At 44.4% G+C, this 27,677-nt stretch overlaps 1 protein-coding gene across 1 annotated transcript; it reads right to left on the bottom strand.

Moving 5' to 3' along the window:
- Positions 1–1,038: 1,038 nt before the first annotated feature.
- On the bottom strand, positions 1,039–5,756 carry LOC123449116 (phosphoenolpyruvate carboxykinase (ATP)-like). Its single transcript, XM_045126207.1, has 12 exons — positions 5,658–5,756; positions 5,289–5,564; positions 3,973–4,187; positions 3,727–3,880; positions 3,429–3,614; positions 3,002–3,300; positions 2,546–2,719; positions 2,352–2,417; positions 2,067–2,245; positions 1,809–1,978; positions 1,543–1,711; positions 1,039–1,466 (listed from the first exon to the last, which is right to left on the bottom strand). The coding sequence occupies exons 2-12, from the start codon at positions 5,552–5,554 to the stop codon at positions 1,323–1,325; spliced, it is 2,022 nt and encodes a 673-aa protein (XP_044982142.1). The 5' UTR covers positions 5,555–5,564; positions 5,658–5,756; the 3' UTR covers positions 1,039–1,322.
- Positions 5,757–27,677: the final 21,921 nt, after the last annotated feature.

Raw genomic sequence — 27,677 nt, 5'->3', positions numbered from 1 at the left:
GCAGCAGTAAGGGAAATCAAAGAACTTGTGATTTGTCAAAACATCGTGCTCTCACCTGCTAGATTTAAAGTTTTCGCTGACTTTTAGCTAATGCATCACCACGAAAAGGAAAGCTCGCTTTGTCCAAACCGTGTCGTACCAAACCTGTACTGTCAGTACTGATGTACGGTGAATACGACTTCTCTTTTATTTTCTGTTAGTAGTACAGTATATGATAGTAATAATCTAAGTCTGAGCATCTACACGAAGTCTTAATATGACCAGCATTTTTTTCATTTTACTAAAGTTGTTCATCTGATCCTCAGTGGTTTCTCTGTTTATTAATTTTTCCACTAACAGCCATTTTGTAGTGGCCATATGCGAATTTCGTGCAGTCCTGCAAGTCCTTTTCGGGTTTGATAAAGCCAGGCATGAGAGTCCTTATCTGACCATCTCGCAGCACCAAGCACCAGTGATGGGTTATCATCTGTTCATACGTGACCTGATATATTATTTCAAATCTCAGCCACATTTTTCGATCAATATCCAACCATCATCATCTCAACCTCACTTTATATTGTCAAAATTTACATAATAAAATTGCACACCTTCAAAGAATGCAATTCTAGACAGCATTATGGAATTTCAAGGGTCTCTTTGGACTGTAGGATTTTCATTGAAATTTGGGCAGATTTCGGGTTGCTAAATTCCTATTGATTTTTTTTTTCATGTAGAGTACCCTCTTCATATTTTTTTCTAAATGCCAAATTCCTATTGATTTCATTTATGTAGAGTACCCTCAATTTCATAGGCTCGAACTTCACTTCATTTTTTCTTCAAGAAGCTCTCTCTCTTCAATCCATGGAGAATTGCCCTGTTTCGAAATCTTATAGAAAGTCCACAGTGGCATGTGTTTTGTTATTCCTCCATTTTACAGGAGTAAGACTTCAACATTTTCAGGAGATCGAAATTAGCAAAAGCGATGATATCCGAGAGGCACGTTCCCAAACAGAACAATATGGTGTTATGCATAATGCATTAACAATGGAGAACACATGGTTATATGATCATATCAGGCCGATCCCAGTTCCAAATATAAAGGCACAGTGCATCTGTACATATACATAGCCAAAACAAGCACCAATCCGTGACAGAAACTAACATTGCGCATGAAAAATATACGTGTTCACCAACTCTACTAGTAAACAAACCCCGCACACGGACCCAATTTTCGTCATCATCATCGACCTACACAGCGCACACCCAAACACCACTGCTTTATTCTGAAAAAAAAAACACAGTTCCATTGTATCGCGCTCTTCGTCTGGGAGCGACTTGGGCAATCAGACTTTGGGTCCAGCAGCAAGGATCTCCTCGGTGAGGGTGTTGTCTTCCCCGATCTTGTAGCTGGCGAACACCTCGAAGTTCTTCCCGAACAGGCCGGCCAGCTTCAGGAGCGTCTCCTTGTACGCGGCCTTGTCCGTCCACTGCACGCAACAAAGCAATCGTTGGGTGTATGTTTTCACAAGAAGAATGGCTGAATGCGCAGAAGAGAGAGCTTACGGTGTTGATGGGGTCGAGGATCTCAGACGGCACGCCGTCGATGGCGGTGGGGATCTCGAGGCCGAAGACCTCGGTCTTCTGGTAGTTGGCCGTGAGGAGCTCGCCGGAGTGGATGGCGTCGATGATCTTCCTGGTGTATGGCAGCTTGATCCGCTTGCCGACGCCATACCTGGACAGCGAGAAACGCAGATCGAGTCAGCTCCATCTCATACGCATGGTGGTCGTGAGGAGTCGCATTTGCAAGGATAAGATGGTAGGGATCGCACCTTCCACCGGACCAGCCGGTGTTGACGAGCCACCCGGTGGCGCCGTACGTCTGCATCTTCTCAGCGAGCATGGCGGCGTACTTGGTCGGGTGGAGCATGATGAAGGCCGCGCCGAAGCAGGCGGAGAAGGTCGCCTGCGGCTCCTTGATGCCGTCTTCTGTACCGGCGACCTGTGAAGATGACGATACCAGATGGCAACAGCGATCAGATGGGCATCCCTGGCCTGAGGAACAAGCAAACTGGTGAATTGATGCTTACGAGAGCAGTGTAGCCGCTGATGAAGTGGTACATGGTCTGCGCCAGGTTCAGCTTGCTGACGGGCGGGAGCACGCCGAAGGCGTCGCACGCGAGGAGGATGACGTTCTTGGGGTGTGGCCCGACGCACGGTATCTTGGCGTTGGGGATGTACTCGATCGGGTACGCGGCACGAGTGTTCTCTGCAATATAATGCGATCTTATTACCACCATCTTTGCTACTGTATGTACGTGATTTCTCCTGGTGTGAGTGGATTATTTATTTTTGTTGATAACAATGGTTTTTACCTGTGACAGATTTGTCGGTGTAATCGACCTCGCGGGTGTGCTCGTCGAAGACGACGTTCTCCAGCACTGCAAGCACAGCATTTCAATCGAATGCAAGCCATGGAAATACGTATGGAGCCCACAGTTACTTAAATGGTTCAGGGGTTGAACAGAACAGGGAAAGAAGAGAGAGGTGGTAGGGCTGAGGCGGCTACCTGTCCCGAACTTGATGGCGTTCCAAATATCAGGCTCTTTCTCCCGGGAGAGGTCTATGCACTTGGCGTAGCAGCCGCCCTCGATGTTGGACACGCCATTGTCACTCCAGCAGTGCTCGTCGTCGCCGATCAGGAGCCTGTTGTGATCGGTCGACAGCGTCGTCTTTCCGGTACCTGTTGTTGTTGTTATCATCAGAGAAACAAAAAGCAAATCAATTTTCCCAAATTTTCAAGATATGCAGCAGCAAATACAGAAAAAATCTAGTAGTAAGTTTCATTTTATTTTATTTTTTGAAAACTGAGAAAGTGACATCACGCGATAACAAAAACTAGAGCAGTATGGTGTGGATAGGCTGCTGATGAGCAAGGCGAAGGCGTCAGTCAGTCAGGTGATGTCGTTGCTGCGGCCGTATGGATGGATCCAGGCAGGCATGGATGATGGATTGTGGGGCGTACCTGAGAGTCCAAAGAAGAGGGCGACGTCGCCGTGGCGGCCCATGTTGCAGCCGGAGTGGAGGGAGAGGATACGCCTCTTGGGCATGAGGTAGTGCATGACGCTAAAGAGGCCCTTCTTCATCTCCCCGGCGTACTGCGTGCCCAGGATGACCATCTCCCGCCGCCCCAGGTTGATGTCCACGCTCGTCGACGACGTCATGTAGTGCGTGTACCGGTTGCAGGGGAACTTGCCGGCGTTGTATATCGTGAAGTCCGGCGTGCCGAAGCTCTCCAGCTCCTCCTCCGTCGGCCGTATGCACCTGAAATAGGATCCCGTCCGGTGGTTACTACCATACGATTCTACTGTATAAAAAGCGTACGACCGTAGGAGTAGTACCGCATGCATGTTGTATACTACTATATTATGATCATTAGTAAGTATACGTACATGTTGTGCATGAAGAGCGAGTGGTAGGCCCTGGCGGAGATGATGCGGACTTTGATGCGGTTCTCCGGGTCCCAGTTGAGGAACTGGTCGTTGACGAACACCTTGTCCAGCGAGTTGAGGTAGTCCACCGCCCTCTCCCTGTTGGTCAGGAACGTGTGCTCGTCCATCTCGATGTTCGGCGAGCCCCTGTAATTTATCACCAACACCAAGACCACACATAATAATGTTCAGTAATCTGAAGAAGAAGAAGAAGAAGAAGCAGAGGGATGGGTCGGCCATGGTATAGCAGAGCACTCACTTGCCCCACCAGAGCTCCTGCGCCGCCGCCTCGTCCTTGACGATGCGCTTGTCCCTGGGCGACCGGCCGGTCTTGGCGCCGGACAGCGTCGCCAGCGCACCGGTGGCCGTGATGAACGACCCCTTCTCGTACTTGATCGCCTGCTCGTACAGCTCTGTTTTTTTGGGGGGGTTTTCGAAACACAAGATAAGAACACACGATCTGGACGGGTTTTAGACGACGAGGGGTGCGTGTGTGCGTGCGTACCGCCGGGCGAGAGGTTGTAGAGGACATGGGTGAACTTGAGGGAGCTGTCGCTGACGCTGATGGTGGGGGCGACGTGGTGGTGGTGGTGGTGATGGGGCTGCGGCGTCGGGGCCGCGGCCGCCGGCGCGGTCTTGGCGGCGGCCTCGCCCTTCCTTGCCGGATCGCCCCTCACCACCTTGGGCCCGGTCTCACGTGTCAGCGACGCCAACGACGCACTGCATCCATCACGGTGTCAGTCAGTTTGCATGTTGTACAAAACCATTTCAGAAATTGAGTATTGCACCTGGCAGCTCACCGAGCAACGCGAGCTCATTTGTCAACACCAAGAAAGATCGCATCAGATCGACATATGCACGCAACGAGCCAGGCAAAAAATATTACTAGTGTTTGAGGGATTACGAAAAGGATACGAGGTTTCTTGGCAACACGGGAGCGGGTTGTACCTGCACGACGGCGACAGCGATGTCGCGTCAAGCCACTGTTCTCGATACCCCCATGCCCAAGTTGCCGGCCCCGTGCATCCCAGATTGGGGGCCGTGCGTGCTCATGTTCGTATGCGATTTGCACTTCCTAAAATGCTTGTGCGAGTTTGGGATTCAGTAGCCTAAATGGCTACATCTACGTACATGGGTACTATGGAACTTTATTTATGCGGTGCGATAAGAACAAAGCAATTAAGTGACATTTTGGCACTTCGATGCAGGCATGCACGGGAAGGCCACGTGAATACATACGTGGAACCATGCCCAAAGGATGTGGTGCAGATTTTATTGCGATGGTTGTGGCACTGGCACTTTTGGTTGGAAAACGACCGGCTGGGTGATCGTCATCACAGCCCCTCCTTTCTTTTTTCCTGCTCTAGTGATTCCAGTTTTCTTTCTTCAATTCGTTCACGGATTTAACCCTCGCCTAAAGAGTTTCATTCAAATTATTCCCATCTCACCAAAATAAATAAAAAACGTTATATTATTCCTTCTTGGTGTTACTTTCTGAGAAAACAAAAACCATGGCCCAGCGTCCAGTCTATAGGCGAAATGCCCATCGTCCGACGCGCACGTGGCGGTCAAATGTACAAGTAGAAGATTATTATCGTGCATGTTCCGCCCTCCGTTCTTTCTTCCCAAGTCCAGCAAAAAGCAAAGTGTCAAATAGTAAAAAGGATGCCTTAATCTTCGCCATTCTCCAATTAATGGCTGCTTTATCGTGAAGAAACTATGAATGGCCGCTTTCATATCAGGGGCAGAAGCAGAAGCGCAAGCGAACGGGGGCGCGCGAGACGGCGAGAGGAGAGGAGAGGAGAGGATTGATCTACTGACCTGATGGACTGGAGCTGCTGCTTCCGGCGGTCGTCGTCGGAGACGGCGGCGGCGAAGGGGGAGGCGCCGCCGTCCTTGATGGGCGTGGTGGGCGCCGAGCGCTTCCGCTGCATGGAGTGCAGCTCGTCGATGTTCTGCGCCCGCACCGGCGCCGAGCTGTCGTCGTGGCATATCCCGTTCTCGTGCTTGGCCTTGGCCTTGGCCGCCGCCTTCTTCTCCGGGTGCGTCGTGTCGATCCGCGCCAGCCCGTTCGGCGCCGTCGCCATGGCCGCCCTTCTGCCCTTGCAAGAAAACAACGATCACATTAGCAACCATACCATTGGGTCGAGCAAGAAGCAGAGGAAGACAAGGTATGTGCAGTGCACGCACGAGGAGAGGGAGAGCTAGCAAGGGTACGTGAGGCGGTAGGGGTGGTGGCGGTGGCACACGACGGCACAAGGAGGAGCTAGTGAGGGATGTGGGGCAGATGGGTAGAGCCCCTGCCCCGGCGAGGCTTTTAAAGGGGGCTGGGGTTAACCATGGTTGGGTTTACTTGACCATGCCGGTCTGGGTTCGCCGCAGCGTTGGTTTCTTGGTTGGGTTGGGACTTCCGGGCTCGTGGTGAAGGCAGACGCAGGGGCGGGAAATCACCACCAAAGTCGATTGGGCGCGCTAAGAGCGTAGCTTAAAAAATCCGTGTTTAATAAAAATTTTAGCGCGCCACTGTAGCAGTTTTGAAGCGCGGGGACCGGAGCATCTCCAACAGACGCGCGCTAGTGCGGCGTCCAATCCAGTCCGATCCAGTGGTTCCATCTGCAGCAGCTCAGAGTTTGCTGCGCGCGATAGCGTTTTTGAGCGTGTGTCCAAAAGTTTTTAGCGCGCGCAGTGTTTTGCAGTTTCTGCTGGAGCAGTCCGGCGCCCAAAAAATGAATCTTTTAGCGCGCGGAGCAGTTTTTGGGCGCCTGTTGGAGATGCTCTAAATGAGTTCACAATGGGGGTGAATACGCTGGCGCGTTGGGGTGTGACTTCTGACCATGAAAGGAACGTAGCGTGTGAAATAAAAAGGTTGGACTAGGTTTTTTATTTTTTGGCTAGTGTGTTCGGTTCTTGGGAACACGGAAGGATGCTGAATAAGATGGGTTGATTTTTGTAGTATCGTGTGATTTGATTGTCGGAAAGGATTCAAACCGGATCCAATCGTGCTAACCGACTGACCGCCCTCCGCACAAGCCACCCGAGTGAAGCTACACGGTGCCGAACACCGCTCAAACTTACCCCCCTCCCCTCCGAGTGACGTTGGTGTTGCACGAGCATGGCAAACCGAAAGTGTATCATGCGTATTGTGACGACCTGGGTCGTTATTCTACGCGTCCCCTTTCCCCGAGCGTTGGCGCTGCTGCAGGGAAGATTAGAGGAGGGAGGTACGTCGCTGCGCGGGAGCTTCCCTTACGCCTCGGATCGTTGCCAGATAGCTCTAGGGATGGTTAGCTATGTCGACAACCAGATGTGGTAAAGGCATGATGTGGCGTTGACCATATGATGCTCCGACCAGCAGAGGGTGGCGCTACAACCGTTGATCGGTAGAGTTACAACCTCGATGCATGGAGCTGCAATCAAGGGGGGTTGCGAACAACGGTGACCGAAGAGCCGCGACGGCGGTGCCCATATGTTGTAATCATTGATGGTACAGTCAACATTGATTATGCAAGCACGATGCAGTCACAACAGCGCGCTCACATGCTGCAACTATTGATGGCAAAAGCTGCAACTGTCGAGGCAGGGAGCCTACATTTTTATTATGTACTGAGTGATGTTAATTTTGTATTGTAGTAGTTGATGATTTTTTCTACAAATTTGGTAATATGTTGCACCATTCAAATTGGGAGAAAATTTATATGTCTTCTTTTCGGAGACAGAAGGAGAAGTACGTAATTCCAACATTTGTAGGAAGTATTTGCTCCCACGTTGAGAATAATACATAAAAATAAGCCATTAATTTTTTTATCATTCTTCATGATCTCGAGGGTATTTAGGTAGCTAATGATGTATTGTCTCTCACCTCACCGATTTGAACACGAAATTTTCGAAGCTACAAGAGTGCTTGGTTACACGATGTCATTAAGTTTCGTCCGTTTTTAAACTTATTTCTTCAAATGCAATTATTAACTCCTTGCAAAATTGTTGGCTTTTTATCTACAAATGGCTTATTATCTTAGATACCCCAATATAAGTGTAATCGCAAGAATATCATCGAAACCTTTAGTTTGTGCAATGTACATTTTTAATGCTTTTAGACTTATTTGCACATGTAATAATTTAGTGAAAACTTGACTTGTGTAATCCAGTTTGCCCCATCCGCTTATCCCTAATTTAGTGTTTGTTAGACGTACCTGTGCCTGTTTTTATGGCTAATTTTCTACAGCAGATTATAAAACACACAACATAAACACAGTTCAGCAACTGCAAACGAAACTTCTTTCTTTATAATCCGAAACAGAGATCAATAAAGTGACAAAACAGAGATGAATAATGTGATGGATAACTTTGAATATCTTCGTACCCAGTGGGTTAGAATACCAATTCAAACCGTAACCAAGAGAATTTCAATAGAAATTCATTGTTTCTCGTTTTGCAAAACGTGACAGGAAGTGTAGCCGATTCACTGACAGGAAGAAGTATGGGATTGACAACGTAGTGGGTGATTTACAAAATGGGATTTCCCCGCCTGCTTATCATCCAGTACATAGCCAAGTTACCAGCCAGGTTATTACTACTCCTACTATGCAAGCCCTTCGTCATTAGCGTTATCATTTGCAGATAATCTGACCATCTTACTGGTTCGCCGCAGGCCTAGCTCCAGCTGTTATCCGACCTCTCAGGATAATCCAACAGAAAAATGGGTTAGCACTGCTGAGCAGCTCAACATGTCATGTACTCCTAGTATAAAAAATAAATAAGACCAGTGGAGTGTCAATGTTTGATCGAGTAGTGGCTTAGCTAGCTAGAGTTCGTGCGTTGCCATTGTACTTGCACATGTGTGTATGTGATGGATGGATAGGGATGACAACGTACCTATTGCCCCTTGTGAAAACAAAGCACCATTTTCTCCACCTGTTATCTTATCTGCTTAACATGTATAGTACTACTCGTTGTATTTCTTATATAAGGGAATGCACAAGTCAGATCTGCGAGTATGATCGAAGATGGCCGTAGATCGTAGTCTAAAAGCAAGGAACTCGCGGTGCCTTCTGAAGTCAACTGAATTTATATCCATTAATTAATTTGATTCGACAGGTGTTCATGGATTAGTCTCCTCCTCCTTTTTTTTAATTTTTTTTCTTGTGTTTGTGTATGTATCGGTCCTTTTCATCTATCTCTGTGCTCCTCCGTTCACTGGCTGCTAACTTTTGTGATAAGATCTCTCTCAAGATTTTGATGAACCATGGCCATGAGGATACTGCTGTGAAGCAGCGAGGGAGGTGAGTAACCAAGTCATTCGGTCGAGAAGGCAGCCAAGTTGGTCCCGTGAATCCATTTTATATGCGCATGACCGTGAATGCAGTGAATCAAAACGCAGAGCGTGACATTACCTTCCGTTTGGGGCATGATTATTCTGAACTCCGCTGGTGAGTTCTGCACGCAGAAGCGAAATGCAAGTGCGATAATAGTTTGACTTTTGCCGGACGGGTTTGTTTCCTGCTCGCCATTACTGACCGACTCCTCGCAAAGCTAGGGAGATCATCTGCGGCGTTTTAATCAAATACTACGTATGTGCGTCCGCTGTTGCAGGAGGTGGCAAGGGAGAAACGAAAACGTGGGAATGGACTTGGATGCATGCGTTGCGTGCATCGAACGAACCCCCTCCCTGATACTGGCGTTTGACTTGTTTCCCGCATAAGCAAGATGGAGGATCGGCGGTGGGAGATGCTTTGTTTTTCTTTTTTGCTCGAGCGCCGTACAGCCTGCTGCGGTCGTATGCGAATGTCCATGTGCAGATTTGTTTTGTTTTACCAGTTCGTTGGTTATCCGACGCTAATCCCTGTCATACGCGCGCGCCGAATGGGCGTGGCGTGGCGTGGCACTCGGTCTAACATTATCCTCCCGACTCAACCACCGGATGGATGCCCTCGATGGGCGGCCTCTGTGCCCATGACTTGATCTGGTCCGAGCTCCGCAACGTGGCCTTGCGGCCTCCCCCCTTTCGACGGGGCAACGATAGCTGGGACGAGGAGAGTTCGCCCAAGTTATGTGCCGGCGAATAGGGGCTGCGCATGTGTTGGATCCATTGTTGGTCAAATGGTGGACCCTTTTTACATAGTTTAGCCCGACCCGACTTCGTTTGTAAAAAGAAAAAAAACGGATCTTGATCTTTTTCTACTGCCACACATACTACCGTCACACACATTGGTAGTAGGATTGTTTGACTTTGTTAATCCGAAGGAACCATCCGCATTGACCTGACCTCTATCGTTACTGTCTGTGACGGTAGGGTGTGTATGTCTATCATCACAGCCGGTGACGAGAGGAAAAAAAATCAGATAAAAAAAATCACATACAAAGTTAAATCAGGCTAAAAATAGCAAAAATGATCAAAACCAATGAATTTGTCCTTAAATGGTTGCCACTTGGTGCGCCAGGCTCTAAAACCAACTCCAACGCACCGATTCAAAGGCGAATATATTCGGTTCCTCTTTTATTGCTTGGGTTGGTAGAAGGGACAACATCCGATCGTGTTTTTTTTGAACGATGCTCGCAATCGACCGACCTATTTGAGCCGCCCATCCGATAGACAGTCAAATTTACATAAAATTTCGGACATTCATGTATGTAAATCCGATTAAAAAGAAATATTGCAGAAACATATCAAATGATTTTATATCACAATAACAAATCATTTGCAACCAACAAGGCCAACACGAAATCACTAATTGAGGAGTACACCTTTCAAAGATCACTTCACCTCCCACGTTACGACAAGGAGTGCATTGCATGCGTGTCATTTGTCGTAGCCCGGAGTTTTCCTTTTTTCGTAGATCCGTATTTTTAAAATATTTTATCTCCTAAACCGTGCGTCCAAATCTCGAACCGTTTACATCGTTGGGTTTCTTGCGTCGAGATCTTCGAAATTATATCCCATTTTGATAGGTTTTGACGAACTTTATTTTTCATGAAAAAAACCAGATGAAAAAACAACGCCTCTCGCGAAAGGAAAAAAAGGTGTTTTCCCCCTTCCCAAGAGGCATGGTCGTGCCTCTCATGAATGTAAAATCCTGCCTCTCACGAAAAATAAATAAATAGAAAACGTGTTTTTTCCTTTTCGAGAGGCACTGTGTGCCTTCCGCAAAGGCAAAACCGTGCCTCTTGGAAAAAAACAGAAATCGCGTTTTTCTTTTCTTTTCAAGAGGCACGGCCGTGCCTCTCGCGAAAGAAAAACCGTGCATCTCGCAAAAAAAAGCACGTCTTTTTGCAAAAAAAATTGATTTTTTTCATCAAAAAGCTAAGAAAGAACGGTGAAAAAACAAAACACCAAAAAAACCCGAGAAAAAACCATTTTAGAAAGCCGAAAACACGTGAAAAAAACAGAATCCGGAAGAAACGCTTAGAGCACGACACGTGGCGGCGGCTGAGTATACGCCAAGTGACGGCGCATGGGAGTGCCTGCTCGGAGGCTCCCGAAGGAGTGCTTGATGACCCACAAGTGTAGGGGATCTATCGTAGCCTTTTCGATAAGTAAGAGTGTCGAACCCAACGAGGAGCAGAAGGTACTGACAAGCGATCTTGAGCAAGGAATAACTGCAAGTACTCGAAGGTAACTTTTTATGGGTTTTCTAGTATAAGCGACAAGGAATAAAATGCAAGAAAAGTAAATGGTGCCGAGTTGCAGCTAGTGGCCCAATCCTTTTGAACACAAAGGATAAGCCGGAAGACTAAACTTATAAAGACTAAGGCATTCCTGAGGACACACGGGAGAGATAGTCAAGTGCTTTCGCCATATTCCGTCTAGTACTATGTTTTGTATTGATAAGTGTTATGTCGGTGGATCTTTGTTAGTGCACTGTCTAGGCTAAGACAAGTACACTCTTATGGTTAAACCCCTTGCAAGCATCCGCAAATACAAGAGAGAAATTAAGGCAACGCCTAACCATAGCAATAAACTTTAGGATCCAAGACTCCCTCGTGCAAAAGCATGCGAACTGGGGTTCAGGTTTCTGTCACTCCGGCAACCATAAGCATTCTTTATACACGATGCATTCCCCTAGGTCCTTAAAAAGGCGAAGTGTTATGTAGTCAACGTTCACATAACACCATTAGAAAAATAACATCATAACTTAAATATTAATCAACACATATTACTTCAGCATCATATGACTACTAGCAACTAGACTTCTCCCTTGTCCTCAAGAACTAAAGGAACTACTCGCAAGACATCAAAGAGATCATGATCAGAGGGGGTGAAAATATGATGAACAATCTGGTCATAACAATAATTCTCCAACAATACTCAATAGCATTCACCACAAAAGAGTAATCAACACCGGTAGAGTAAAGGGGATGAATAGTGCAAGGTACAACTCCGATTGCAATGATAAAGTGAGATGGGGTGAAGATGGAGATGGTGCTGGTGATGAAGATGATGGTGATGATGATCTCGATGATGCCCGTGATGATGGTGATGACGATGAGGACGATCTCCCCTTCCGGGAGGACTTCTCCCTGGCAGAATCTACCTGTCGGAAAGGTCTTTTCTTCTATGTAGGTTTCCGCCGTGGAGCAACGGCGAAACTATGAAAATTCTCTTGTCCTCGGGATTTTTAGGTCACGAGGGTCATATAGGCCAAAGGAGAGCACCGGAGGCGGGAACCACCACCCAGGCGGCCACCTGGCGCGTCCTAGGGGTGACCCGCGCCACGAGGTCGCCTGGGTGCCTGGTGGCCCCCCTCCAGCCCTTCTTCGGCCTGTCTTCATGATTTGTTCGGAAACTCCTTCCCCGTAAATTTCAGCTCAGTTGGAGATGTTCTGATATGACAACTCTTCATGCTATTTTCTCCGCTGAATCCTGCGTCTGCTCTTTCGGCACCGGAAAGTTCGAAACGGTGTAAAATAAGCCAAAACACTATAAGAACAGCATCATATTGTGAAATATATCAATGAATAGAGACAAATTATGATACAAAATAGTGATGCATTTTGGACGTATCAACTCCCCCAAGGTTAGAGCTCGCTTGTCCCCAAGCGAATACTGAGCTCGGTAAACCTGTGCACAAGTTTAGAGGGTGAAGTGTCAATAAATAAGAATAGAGACAAGAAGCGTCATAATTTCTCTACTAAACTCAACCATCCTCAAGAGCAATCTCAACTGATGAGGCCCATATGAAATAGTAATATCAATTACAATCAAAATTAGGGCTAGGGAAACTCATCAAACCATGGCAAACATGTCCTTGGTCAAAGAACAATTAATAACTTTTAAATTTTGCTCTTCCTCTTATATTTTGATGAGATCAATTGAAGCTTTTTGAAAGAACATGTTATTAGTCAAGAAGTGAAGATGCTAACACCAAGGAAGATGTTTGCTTTAGCTAGGCTTAACAAACAACTTACTCATCTTAATGATAATGTCAAGAAAGTTGTGATATGGCAATTCTCAATGAAACAATATAAGTGTATGCATCTTTGTCAACATAAGGTGTCAGCTCTTTCATAGGATAGAAAGAAGTAGGTTTACTGACTCAACATAAAAGTAAAGGATTAGCCCTTCGCAGAGGGAAGTAGGGAAAACTCATGTGCTAGAGCTTTTAGAAATTTTGAAATCAATAAGATTGTAAAATAAGCTTTTGGGAGGTGCATAATTCGTCAACGAATGCTAGCAGATAGCCCAACACTTCTCATGTTGGACAAGTTTTGAGGAACGGCTCCCAAAGTGTGGACGATCACATCCCCTTAGTCTCCTTTGTTTATCACTACCAAAGTTTTCTGATTTCTCATAAACAAAGCATGAAGGAGGTTTTGTTTGTTGTTATTATATTTTACAAGCTCGATGCACTCATGCCAGTCCCTCCTTGTATTAGGGGTTCGCAGATTGGACATGCAAACCCAGGATAAAGCTTGTCCAGTATGAGAAGATCATGAATTATCTACCACTTCCTCATGAGCTAAAGCAGAGGCACAAAACAGGGAATAATATTTTGAAGGTTTAAAGATAGCACATGAGTAATATACTTTAGGAGTGGTGGTGAAATACCACATATAGGGAAGGTATGGTGGACTCTTGGGAAGGTTGAGGTTTCAAGGTATGGGTGCACAAGCAGTATTCCCGCTTAGTACAAGGTTTGGCTAGCAAAGGCTTTTGAAGCACACAAATGATGTTGACTTGGATGCAAAACAATATAAAGTTCAACATAAAGAATTGGCATGAAACATCAAGTTGTCTTCCTTGTCAGCATAACACTTCGAGCATAAGAACATAAAGGTTTTGGCTATGTGATACGTATCAAACGTATCTATAATTTTTGATGGTTTCACGTTGTTATCTTGCCTTCTTTGTATGTTTTATGTACCTTTTTATATCTTTTTGGGACTAACTTATTAATTCAATGCCAAGTGCCAGTTCCTGTTTTTCCGTGTTTTTGACTCTTTTCAGATCTGATTTTGGAGCGGAGTCCAAACGGAAGAAAAACCCCGAAATGATTTTTTCCCGAACGGAAGAAGTCCAGGGGGCTTTTGGGCCAAGCCAGGTGGGCTCCAGGGAGCCCACAAGCCCCCACTCCGCCACCAGGGGGAGGCGGCAGTGGGCACGCTTGTGGCCTCCATGGCCGCCCCCTGACCTAGGTCTTGCGCCTATATATTCCCAAATATTCCGCAAAAAATCAGGGGAGCCTCGAAAATACTTTTCCGCCACCGCAAGCTTCTGTTTCCGCGAGATCTCATCTGGAGACCCTTCCCGGCACCCTGCCGGAGGGGACTTTGGAGTTGGAGGGCTTCTTCATCATCATCATCGCCCCTCCAATGACTCGTGAGTAGTTCACTTCAGACCTACGGGTCCGTAGTTAGTAGCTAGATGGCTTCTTCTCTCTCTTGGATCTTCAATACAAAGTTCTCCATGATCTTCATGGAGATCTATCCGATGTAATCTTCTTTGGCGGTGTGTTTGTCGAGATCCGATGAATTGTGGACTTGTGATCAGATTATCTATGATATATATTTGAGTCTTTGTTGATTTCTTTTATTAATGATTTGATATCCTTGTAAGTCTCTCCGAGTCTTGGGTTTTGTTTGGCCAACTAGATCTATGATTCTTGCAATGGGAGAAGTGCTTGGTTTTGGGTTCTGCCATGTGGTGACCTTTCCCAGTGACAGTAGGGGCAGCAAGGCACACATCAAGCAGTTGCCATCAAGGGTAAAAATATGGGGTTTTTATCATTGGTTTGATATTATCCCTCTACATCATGTCATCTTGCTTAAGGCGTTACTCTGTTCTTATGGACTTAATACACTAGATGCATGCTGGATAGCGGTCGACGTGTGGAGTAATAGTAGTAGATGCAGAAAGTATCGGTCTACTTGTTTCGGACGTGATGCCTATAGAAATAATCATTGCATAGATATCGTCACGCTCTACACAGTTCTATCAATTGCTCGTCAGTAATTTGTTCACCCACCGTCTACTTGCTTTTATGAGAGAAGCCACTAGTAAACACTACGGCCCCCGGGTCTATTCACATCCATCGTTTACATCTCTGCTTTTACTTTGCTTTGTTACTTTGTTGCTTTCAGTTCTCACTTGGCAAACAATCTATAAGGGATTGACAACCCCTTCATAGCGTTGGGTGCAAGCTTTTGTGTTTGTGCAGGATCTTGAGATACTATTCCGCCGGATTGATACCTTGGTTCTCAAACTGAGGGAAATACTTACCGTCGCTGTGCTACATCACCCTTTCCGCTTCGAGGGAACACCAACGCAAGGCTCCAAGGCCACGGGGGAAATCCTTTGCATACTTGCCTAGGAAGTCCCTTAAGGCGTAGCCGTAGCTGAAGGGTTCCTGGTGCCGTCGACACAACTATTTCTGGCACCGTTGCAAAGGGATACACAGCAAAACATCAGAAGTATTTCTGGCGCCGTTGCCGGGGAGGAGAAATCAAGATCTATCCAAGTAGGTCTCACAAACTCTTCTCTTGCATTTACTTTTGTTGCCAGTTGCCTCTCGTTTTCCTCTCCCCCACTTCACATTTGCCGTTTTCATTTGCCTTTTTCGTACGCCCTTTTCTCTCGCTTGCTTTCTGTTCGCTTGTGTGCCATGTGCCCTCAATATACTTGCATCTTCGCTTGCTGAAAATCTAGTGATATGGATCCTCATCCACTTGCTAGTCTCTTTAAGAGACCCACTCGTGTGGAACAAATTGCTAGTGAGTTGAGGGCAATTGACTATTTCTTTGGAGTTTTGCGTAAGATGCGTGAATCTGAAAATTGTGAGGAAGAAATTCATGAAGTGATTCACGAGGGCTCCTTGGATGAAAAGCATGATTGCAATGGTTTCACTATAAATTCTATTAGTGACAATCATGCTAAAATTATGCAAAACCCTAAGCTGGGGGATGCTAGTCTTGCTATGACCACTACTTGTTGCAATAATCATGATTGGGGTGATGATCTTTCTTATGATCTTGAAAATTTATTTAAACCTCATTATGAATATGATATTTGCAACAATACTGAAAGTGGGTTTGGAGACGTCATGACTTTAGTTGATGATAATCCCACTATTTTTGAAGAACGTCAACTTTGCATGCATGTGGATCATGAAAAGAATATACTTTGTGATAGTTACATTGTTGAATTCATTCATGATGCTACTGAAAATTACTATGAGAGAGGATCATATGCTTCTACTTATTGCAATAGTATCAAGCTTCCTCTCCATATGTTGAAATTTTTAAAGCTATGCTTGTTTTGCCTTCCTATGCTAGTTGATTCTTGCTCCAATAAATTGTTTGATCACAAAATCGCTATGCATAGGAAGTGGGTTAGAGTTAAATGTGCTAGCCATTTGCTCCATGATGCTCTCATTGTGTTTCAATCCTTACCTTTTTATATGAGCATCATTGAAATCAATGCCTAGCTAAGGGCGTTAAACGATAGCGCTTGTTGGGAGGCAACCCAATGAATAAATTTTTCTTTGCTTTTTTGCTTCATGTTTTGTGTTTTACACACTTTCATAATTCTGTTATGATTGTGTTTTTGTGTTTCTTTTTGCATTTGTGCCAAGCAAGACTGTTATGATTAGTCTTGGGGATGATCGTTTGGTCATGCTGGAAAAGACAGAAACTTTCTGCTCACGAAAAGATTTTTTTTTCTGTAAGAGCTTTTGAGTTGATTCTTTTTGCTGCTGATTGCTATGCAAATTCTTCAGACTGTCGTAATGTTTCACAATGTTTGAAGTACCATAGGTATACGAAACATACAGATTGCTACAGACTGGTCTGCTGTTAACAGATTCTGTTTTTGTTGTGTTGGTTGCTTATTTTGATGAAAATATGGATAGTATCGGGGGTATTAGCCATGGAAGATTGAAAGTACAGTAACCCAACATCATCACAAGTAGAATTTAAGTTTTCTACAGTACCTAAGAAAGTGGTGGTTTGCTTTCTTGTACTAATGTTATCACGAGTTTCTGTTTAAGTTTCGTGTTGTGAAGTTTTCAAGTTTTGGGTGAAGTTCTTATGGACAAAGAGACAAAGAGTGGGAAGAGCTCAAGCTTGGGGATGCCCAAGGCACCCCAAGAGATTCAAGGATGCAGTAAAATCCTAAGGTTGGTGATGCCCCGGGAAGGCATCCCCTCTCTCGTCTTCAATCCATGGTAACGTTACTTGGGGCTATATTTTTATTCACCACATGTTATGTGTTTTTGCTTGGAGCGTCTTGTATCGTAGGAGTCTTTTTTTTGTTGTGTCACAATCATCCTTGCTGCACACCTAGAGAGAGAGACGTGCACTCACCGTGATTTTGTCGAGCTTCACCTATATCTTTTGGTAGACAATTCAGCTCACATGTGCTTCACTTATATCTTTTGAGCTAGATACTTTTGCTCTATGTGTGTCACTTATATATTTTAGAGCACAATGGTGCGTGGCTTGGCAGTTGATCTATGCTTTGAAAGCAGTATCAAAATGGGTAGTTATTCAAAGGGATACAAAAACTTCCACCTTCATGTGCATTAAATAGTTAGAGAACTTTGATTCATCTCAATTAGTTTTGAGTTGTGGTTATGGTAATATTGAAGTCATGCTAGTAAGGTGTTATGGATCTAGAAATACTTGTGTTGAAGTTAGTGATTCCCGTAGCATGCACGTATGGTGAACCCCTATGTGATGAAATCTGAGCATGATTAGTCTATTGATTGTCATCCTTTGCGTGGCGGTCGGGATCGCGCGATGGTTTATACCTACCAACCCTTCCACTAGGAGTATGCGTTGAATACTTTGTTTCGATTACTAATAAAACTTTTGCAACAAGTATATGAGTTCTTCATGACTAATGTTGAGTCCATGGTTTAGATGCACTTTCACCTTTCACCATCACTATCTTCTTAGTGCCGTGCAACTTTCGCCGGTGCACAAAACCCACCATTAGCCTCCCTCAAAACAGCCACCATACCTACCTATTATGGCTTTTTCAAAGTCATTCCGAGATATATTGCCATGCAACTACCACCATGATATGTGCCACCACGTCTACATTGCCTTTGCACGATCGTAAGATAGCTAGCATGATGTTTCCATTAATGTCTATGTCATGCTAGATCATTGCCACGGTACACTACCTAAGGCATTCCATATAGAGTCATAGTTGCTCTAAGTTTTGAGTTGAAAGTGTGATGATCATCATTATTGGAGCATTGTCCCATGTGAGGAAATAAAAGAGGCCAAAGAAACCTATAAAAAAGATGCCAAAGAGCCCACAAAAATAAAAAAAAAATGAGAGAAAAAGAGAGAAGGGACAATGCTACCACTTTTTCCACACTTGTGCATTTTGAGCACCATGATCTTCATGATTGAGAGTCTCTCATTTTGTCACCACCATATAGCTAGTGGGAAATTCTCATTATATAACTTGGCTTGTATATTCCAATGATAGGCTTCCTCAAAATTGCCTTAGGTCTTCGTGATCAAGCAAGTTGGATGCACACCCACTAGTTTTTTTAAGAGCTTTCACATACTTGTAGCTCTAGTGCATCATTTGTATGGCAATCCCTACTCATTCACATTGATCTCTACTGATGAGCATCTCCACAGCTCATTGATATGCCTAGTTAATGTGACTATCTTCTCCTTTTTGTCTTGCAACCTCCACCATATTCCACACCATCTATAGTGCTATAACCATGGCTCACGCTCATGTATTGCGTGAGAGTTGAAAATGTTTGAGAAAGTAAAGGTGTGAAACAATTACTTGGCCAATACCGGGGTTGTGCATGATTTAATTCGTTGTGCAATGATGATAGAGCATAGCCAGACTATATGCTTTTGTAGGGATAACTTTCTTTTGGCCTTGTTATTTTGAAAGTTCATGATTACTTTGCTAGTTTGCTTGAATTATTATTGTTTCCACGCCAATAGCAAACTATTGTTTTGAATATAATGGATCTGAACATTCACGTCACATAAGAGGAATTACAAAGGACACCTATGCTAGGTAGCATGAAAGCATCAAAAATTCATTCTTATCACTTCCCTACTCGAGGACGAGCAGGAGTTAAGCTTGTGGATGCTTGATACGTCTCAAACGTATCTATATTTTTTGATGGTTTCACGCTGTTATCTTGCCTTCTTTGTATGTTTTATGTACCTTTTTATATCTTTTTGGAACTAACTTATTAATTCAGTGCCAAGTGCCAGTTCTAGTTTTTCCGTATTTTTGACTCTTTTCAGATTTGATTTTGGAACGGAGTCCAAACAGAAGAAAAACCCCGAAATGATTTTTTCCCGAATGGAAGAAGTCCACGGGGCTTTTGGGCCAAGCCAGGTGGGCTCCAGGGAGCCCACAAGCCCCCACTCCGCCACCAGGTGGGAGGCAGCGGTGGGCACGCTTGTGGCCTCCCTGGCCGCCCCCTGACCTAGGTCTTGCGCCTATATATTCCCAAATATTCCGCAAAAAATCAGGGGAGCCTCGAAAATACTTTTCCGCCGCCGCAAGCTCCCTTTCCGCGAGATCTCATCTGGAGACCCTTCCCGACACCCTGCCGGAGGGGACTTTGGAGTTGGAGGGCTTCTTCATCATCATCATCTCCCCTCCAATGACTCGTGAGTGGTTGACTTCAGACCTACAGGTCCATAGTTAGTAGCTAGATTGCTTCTTCTCTCTCTTGGATCTTCAATACAAAGTTCTCCATGATCTTCATGGAGATCTATCTTATGTAATCTTCTTTGGCGGTGTGTTTGTCGAGATCCGATGAATTGTGGACTTGTGATCAGATTATCTATGATATATATTTGAGTCTTTGCTGATTTCTTTTATGCATGATTTGATATCCTTGTAAGTCTCTCCGAGTCTTGGGTTTTGTTTGGCCAGCTAGATCTATGATTCTTGCAATGGGAGGAGTGCTTGGTTTTGGGTTCTGCCATGTGGTGACCTTTCCCAGTGACAGTAGGGGCAGCAAGGCACACATCAAGCAGTTGCCATCAAGGGTAAAAAGATGGGGTTTTTATCATTGGTTTGAGATTATCCCTCTACATCATGTCATCTTGCTTAAGGCATTACTCTGTTCTTATGGACTTAATACACTAGATGCATGCTGGATAGAGGTCGACGTGTGGAGTAATAGTAGTAGATGCAGAAAGTATCGGTCTACTTGTTTCGGACGTGATGCCTATAGAAATAATCATTGCATAGATATTGTCATGACTCTGCACAGTTCTATCAATTGCTCGACAGTAATTTGTTCACCCACCGTCTACTTGCTTTTATGAGAGAAACCACTAGTAAACACTACGACCCCCGGGTCTATTCACATCCATCGTTTACATCTCCGCTTTTACTTTGCTTTGTTACTTTGTTGCTTTCTGTTCTCACTTGGCAAACAATCTATAAGGTATTGACAACCCCTTCATAGCGTTTGGTGCAAGCTTTTGTGTTTGTGCAGGATCTTGAGATACTCTTCCGCCGGATTGATACCTTCGTTCTCAAACTGAGGGAAATACTTACCGTCGCTGTGCTACATCACCCTTTCCGCTTCGAGGGAACACCAACGCAAGGCTCCAAGGCCACGGGGAAAATCGTTTGCATACTTGCCTAGGAAGTCCCTTAAGGCGTAGCCGTAGCTGAAGGATTCCTGGTGCCGTCGACACAACTATTTCTGGCGTCGTTGCAAGGGATACACAACAAAACGTCACTATGTCACTACTAGAAAAACTCGTGCTTGTTGTTATGACCAATCCTATGTTTGCGAAGATTAAATAAAGTTTTCAAAGCCATACCTGATATATAAGATCAATACTCCCATAACAATTACATATAAGGTTGATTGCATGAAGAGAATACCAGGTGCAATGAAGAAACCAATAGACTTCTCATTAATATTCCATCACGGACAACTGCACACTCACGGATACAAGACTCTCCACAAAGTAGTGATAGACCTCAATGCAAACACCTATTTCATAAGATAAATTCCATAGACATGATACGACACTAGATTTGACCATAAAAGATAAAGGATAAAGATAAAGATACCAGGCACTCCCTCAAGCTTGGAACAAGCTAAGGGGATGCCATTACCCATGAAGGTTTCACTCTTCATCCTTGTTCTTGTTCCTCATGTAATTCTTAGCGAAAAGCTTCCATGGCAAGGGTCCTCCCTCCACACAAGATTCTTCAGTCTCCAGGATCCTGCTTTTGGCAGATAAGCCCATGCGCAAAAACTTTAGTTCATACTTACAGTTCAGGTTTTGGAGGTCATAGATGTGCCCTTGAAGCTCGAACACTTTGGTTTCGAGTGCGTATATGCTTGATCGCACTTCCTTCATCTCCTCTTCATGTTGCTTCTTTAGCTCGACGATGATATCGAAGTTGGCCTCGACACCACGCTCGATCATCAACTTGTACTTGAAGACTTCTTCTCCACTTCTTCCAGCTTGGCCTTGTTGGTCCCCTCTTTGACAGGTCCCTTTAGATCCTCTTTGTGGAGGACACCATCCTCCACCCAAAAGTGTTTGAGGGTGTATCTTTACCTCTGCGAGTTAAGGGTTGATGACGTTGACGAAGAACTTGTCCTTGGGGGAGTTTTGGGAAGCCATGGCACCTAGGTTTGCTGAAAGTTCTCCTGACACAAAGAGATCGAAAAGAAAACGCACGGAAACACAAGATACAAAACCGGGACGATCCGGGAAAATATATAGCAAAAATTTTGCATCAAAAGGAAGGTAACAAGCCAAAGTGGGGTCGGAGAGAGATTCCTGGTGGCCCCAGGCGGCCTCCCTGCGCGGCCAGGTGGCAAGCCGCGCCACCAGGTCGCCTGGAGCCCCGGGAGTTCCTTTCCGGCTCCACTTCGGCTCAGAGTTTTCCTAATTTTGCAAAAACACATAATACATAACTTTTATTGATGTTCGCGAAGTTTCCTTACCGTATTACATACCTATTCTTGTTCTGCTTCTGCTGGTGTCTGACACGGTATTGCAATATGTTCTTCATGAGTAACTATCTGTATCACATCCACCTCTACATTGATGGGATTTCCAGCCATGTAATGCTTGAGTCTTTACCCATTCACAACATGTGGTTTGGTGCCTTCAAAATTGTTAATCTTGATTGCACCGGAGTGGTAGACTTCTTCGATATGGTACGGTCCTTACCACTTGGAAAGTAATTTACCCGAAGAAAACCTGAAACGAGATCTATACAACAAAACTTTATCACCAAAATTAAATTCACGCGTCAAAATTCTCTTGTCATGCCACTTCTTTACCTTTTCTTTGAACATTTTTGCACTCTCGTAAGCTTCTCTTCTCCACTCATCTAGAGAAGTCAAGTTCATGAGACGCTTTTCACCAGCAAGCTTTGGGTCAGTGATAACCCACAAGTATAGGGGATCGCAACAGTTTTCGAGGGTAGAGTATTCAACCCCAATTTGTTGATTCGACACAAGGGGAAGCAAAAGAATATTCTCGAGTATTAGCAGTTGAGTTGTCAATTCAACCACACCTGATAGACTTAGTATCTGCAGCAAAGTTTCAGTAGCAAAGTAGTGTGATAGCAACAGTAGCAATGGTAACAGTAGCAGCAGTGACAGCAGTAGCGGTAACAGTAGCAGCAATGACAGCAGTAGCAGCAAAGTAACGTAGCAAGGACGAGTAGAAAAAACTCGTAGGCATTGGATCGGTGATGGATAATTGCCGGATGACATTCATCATGTAACAGTTATAACATGGAGAGATATGTAACTAGCTCCAGTTCGTCAATGTAATGTAGGCATGTATTCCGTATATAGTCATACGTGCTTATGAAAAGAACTTGCATGACATCTATTATCCATCCCTCCCGTGGCAGCGGGGTCCTAATGGAAACTACGGGATATTAAGGTTCTCCTTTTAATAGAGAACCGGAACAAAGCATTAGCACTTAGTGAATACATGAACTCCTCATACTATGGTCATCTCCGGGAGTGGTTCCGGCTATTGTCACTCCGGGGTTGCCGGGTCATAACACATAGTAGGTGACTACAACTTGCAAGATAGGATCAAGAACACATATATATTGACGAGAACGTAATAGGTTCAGATCTGAAATCATGGCACTCGGGCCCTAGTGACAAGCATTAAGCATGGCAAAGTAGTAGCAACATCAATCTCAGAACATAGTGGATACTAGGGATCAAACCCCATCAAAACTAACTCGATTACATGACAGATCTAATCCAACCCATCATCGTCCAGCAAGCCTACGATGAGATTACTCACGAACGATGAAGAGCATAATGGAATTGGCGATGAAGGAAGGTTGGTGATGACGATGGCGACGATCTCCCCTCTCCGGAGCCCAGAACGGACTCCAGATCTGCCCTCCAGAGAAAGAACAGGTGGTGGTGGCGCCTCCATATCGTAAAACGCGATTTACTCTTCTCCTTGATTTTTTCGGACGAAAGGGACTAAATAGAGCTGGAGTTGGAGGTGGCGGAGCCCCGAGGGCCCCACAAGCCTGCTAGGCACGGCCAGGGGGCCCCGCGCCTCCTGGGCTTGTGGGCTCCTTGCTCCACGCCTTCGGTTGATTCTTGCGCCAGTATTTTTTATATATTCCACAAAAAATCCTTGTAAATTTCCAGGTCATTCCGAGAACTTTTATTTCTGCGCAAAAACAACACCATGGCAATTCTGCTTAAAACAGCGTTAGTCCGGGTTAGTGCCAGTCAAATCATGCAAATTAGAGTCCAAAACAAGGGCAAAAGAGTTTGGAAAAGTAGATACGATGGAGACGTATCAGTCAGCATTAAGCTCTCTAACAGCCCAGAAAGCTTTGTGCTGTAACTCTAAAGGTAGATGGCATGCCTTTCCATAGACCATCTTATACGGAGACATTCCCATGGGATTTTTGTAAGCAGTTCTATACGCCCACAATGCATCTCCTAACTTTTTGGACCAGTTCTTTCTAGAACTGTTCACTGCCTTTTGCAAGATCAACTTGATCTCTCTATTTGTGAGCTCAACTTGCCACTTGTTTGAGGGTGGTAAGGTGAAGCAATTCTATGATTAACATCGTATTTGGCTAGAGCATTTCTAAGAGCACCATGTGTAAAATGTGATCCTCCGTCGGTCATGAGGTACCTACGTACACCAAACCTAGGGAAGATTACATCCTTGAGCATTTTCAAAGATGTCTTGTGATCAACACTTTCAGTGGGGATTGCTTCAACCCACTTGGTCACATAATCAACAACCACTACGATGTGAGTGTACTTGTGTGAAGGAGGAAAAGGACCCATAAAATCAAAACCCCAACAATCAAAACGCTCAATGACTAGAGAATAATTCATAGGCATCTCATTTCTCCTACTAATATTACCAACTCTCTCACACTTATCACAAGATAAAACATAATTTCTAGCGTCTTTAAAGAGAGTAGGCCAATAAAAACCTGACTGGAGAACCTTGTGTGCGGTCCTCTCACTGGCATGATGTCCTCCATAAGGACTGCTATGACATTATCTCAAGATATCCTTCTGATCACGCTCTGGTACGCATCTCCTCACGATCCCATCCACACCTTCTCTAAAAAGATGTGGGTCATCCCAAAAGTAATACCTCAAGTCGTGGAAGAATTTCTTCCTCTGCTGGAATGTTAAACCTAAAGGCAAAAACTTTGCAACAATAAAGTTAGCATAATCTGCATACTATGGATCAGAATTAGACTATACCCTCAAACGAGTTAACTGTTCATCAGGAAAACTATCATTGACCGGAATAGGATCATGTGGTATGTCCTCCATCCTAGAAAGGTTGTCTGCTACAGGGTTGTCTGCTCCCTTCCTATCAACAATCTGCAAATCAAATTCTTGAAGAAGAAGGACCCATCTGATAAGTCTTGGTTAGGCATCCTTCTTTTCCATAAGAATACTTAATAGCAGCATGATCAGTATGAATGATGACTTTGGAATCAACAATGTAAGGTCTAAACTTATCACAAGCAAACACTACCGTTAAAAACTCTTTCTCAGTAGTAGCATAATTCTTTTGAGCACTATTAAGGGTTTTGCTAGCATAATGTAAGGCCTAAACTTATCACAAGCAAACACTACCGTTAAAAACTCTTTCTCAGTAGTAGCATAATTCTTTTGAGCACTATTAAGGGTTTTGCTAGCATAATGTATAACATTCAATTTCTTATCAACCCTTTGTCCTAACACATCTCCAACAGCAAAATCACTAGCATCACACATGATTTCAAAAGGCAAATTCCAATCAGGTGGTTGGACTATAGGGGTGGTTATCAAAGCTTTCTTAAGAACTTCGAAGGCTTCCTTACAATCTTCATCAAACATAAAAGGAATATCCTTCTGGAGAAGATTGGTGAGGGGTTTAAAAGTCTTAGAAAATTCTTTAATAAATCTTCTATGGAAACCAGCATGACCGAGGAAACTACGAATACCTCTGATGTCCTTTGGATAAGGCATCCTCTCGATTGCTTTGACCTTTGCCCTGTCCACCTCGATTCCCTTTTCAGAAATCTTGTGGCCAAGAACAATTCCCTCATTGACCATGAAGTGGCACTTCTCCTAGTTGACTACCAAGTCCGTCTCCTCACATCTCTGCAAAACTTTATTAAGGTTGTGGAGATAATGGTCAAAAGAGGTTCCATAGACGGAGAAATCGTCCATGAAAACCTCCACAATTTCCTCACAAAAACCATGAAAGATAGTAGACACACACCTTTAAAAAGTAGCAGGAGCATTGCATAAACCAAAAGGCATACATATATAAGCATAAGTAGCAAAGGGAGAAGTAAAAGTGGTATTTTCTTGATTGGCAGTGTCAACATGAATTTGAGAGAAGCCGGAATACCCATCAAGATAGCAAAAGTGAGTGTTTTTGGATAACCTTTCAAGCATTTGGTCGATGAACGACAGCGGGTAGTGGTCCTTCCCAGTTGCTTTGTTCAGCTTCCTGTAATAAATACACATTCTATATCTAATAATAATTCTTTGAGGTATTAGTTCATTCTTATCATTAGAAACCACAGTTGTACCTCCTTTCGTGGGAACACAATGTACCGGACTTACCCACTTACTATCAGCTATAGGGTAGATAATACCTGCGACTAGAAGCTTGAGGATTTCGGTCCTCACAACATCCTTCATCTTCGGGTTCAACCGTCGTTGATGATCAACATCCGGTTTAGCATCAGGCTCAAGATTGATAGTAGGCTGACAAATAGATGGACTAATCCTCTTAAGATCATCAAGGGTATAGTCAATAGCATCTCGGTGTTTATGAAGGACTTCCAATAATCGCTCTTCTTCATATCCTGAAAGGTTAGCATTGATAATAACATGATATACTTTCTTCTCATCCAAATAAGCATACTTGAGCGTATTGGGAAGAGGTTTAAGATCAAACACCGGGTCTTCTTTTGGTTTTGATAGAATTCCCAAAGGCTCAACCGGAAGGTTGTGCTTCAGGATAGCACGTTGTCTCAAGAATATGTCATCTAGCTCATTCCTTTCCTGCATATGCATATCATTCTCGTGGTCCTCCATAAATTGTTGCAAAGGATCGTTAGGAGGAATAGCAATAGAAGCAATATCTTCAATAATTTTATCATTACTAGGCAAATCAGTACCACGAGTTTGCTCCGAGAATCTAGATAAGTTAAATTCATATGGCTTGCTACTGCAACAAAAGACTTTCCAACGGCGCCAGAAATAGTCGTGTTGACGGGAGACTATTCTTGTCTTGGTACTCCTCAGCAACGGCACCAGGAATCCTTCTGCTACGGCTACGCCTTAAGGGACTTCCTAGGCAAATATGCAAAGGATTTCCCACGTGGCCTTAGAGCCTTGCGTTGGTGTTCCCTCGAAGCGGAAAGGGTGATGTAGCGTAGAGGTGGTAAGTATTTCCCTAAGTTTGAGAACCAAGGTATCGATCCAGTGAAGGAGTATCTCAAGTGCCTGCACAAACACAAAAAACTTGCTCCCAACGCTATGAAGGGGTTGTCAATCCCTTATAGATTGTTCACCAAGTGAGAACTGAAAGCAACAAAGTAACAAAGCAAAGTAAAAGCAAAAGTGGAAACGATAGGTGTGAATAGACCCCGGGGCCGTAGAGTTTACTAGTGGCTTCTCTCATGAAAGCAAGTAGACGGTGGGTGAACAAATTACTGTCGAGTAATTGATAGAACCGCGCAAAGTCATGAAGTCATCTATGGCAATGATTATATCTATAGGCATCACGTCCAAAACAAGTAGACCGATACTTTCTGCATCTACTACTATTACTCCACACGTCGACCGCTATCCAGCATGCATCTAGTGTATTAAGTCCAAAAGAATAGAGTAACGCCTTAAGCAAAATGGCATGATGTAGATGGACAATCTGATATCTACGACAAAGCCCACCTTGTTACCCTTGATGGCAACTACACGATGTGTGCCTTGCTGCCCCTAATGTCACTGGGAAAGGTCACCACACGGTAAGAACCCAAAACCAAGCACTTCTCCCATTGCAAGAATCATAGATCTAGTTGGCCAAACAAAACCCAAGACTCGGAGAGACTTACAAGGATATAAAATCATGCATAAAAGAAATCAGCAAAGACTCAAATATATATCATAGATAATCTTATCACAAATCCACAATTCATCGGATCTCGACAAACACACCGCCAAAGAGGATTACATCGGATAGATCTCCATGAAGATCATGGAGAAC

The sequence above is a fragment of the Hordeum vulgare genome, chromosome 4H, assembly GCF_904849725.1.
Source record: "Hordeum vulgare subsp. vulgare chromosome 4H, MorexV3_pseudomolecules_assembly, whole genome shotgun sequence".
NCBI classification, from domain to species: Eukaryota; Viridiplantae; Streptophyta; class Magnoliopsida; order Poales; family Poaceae; genus Hordeum; species Hordeum vulgare.
This window is presented reverse-complemented; position numbering and strand designations above follow the sequence as displayed.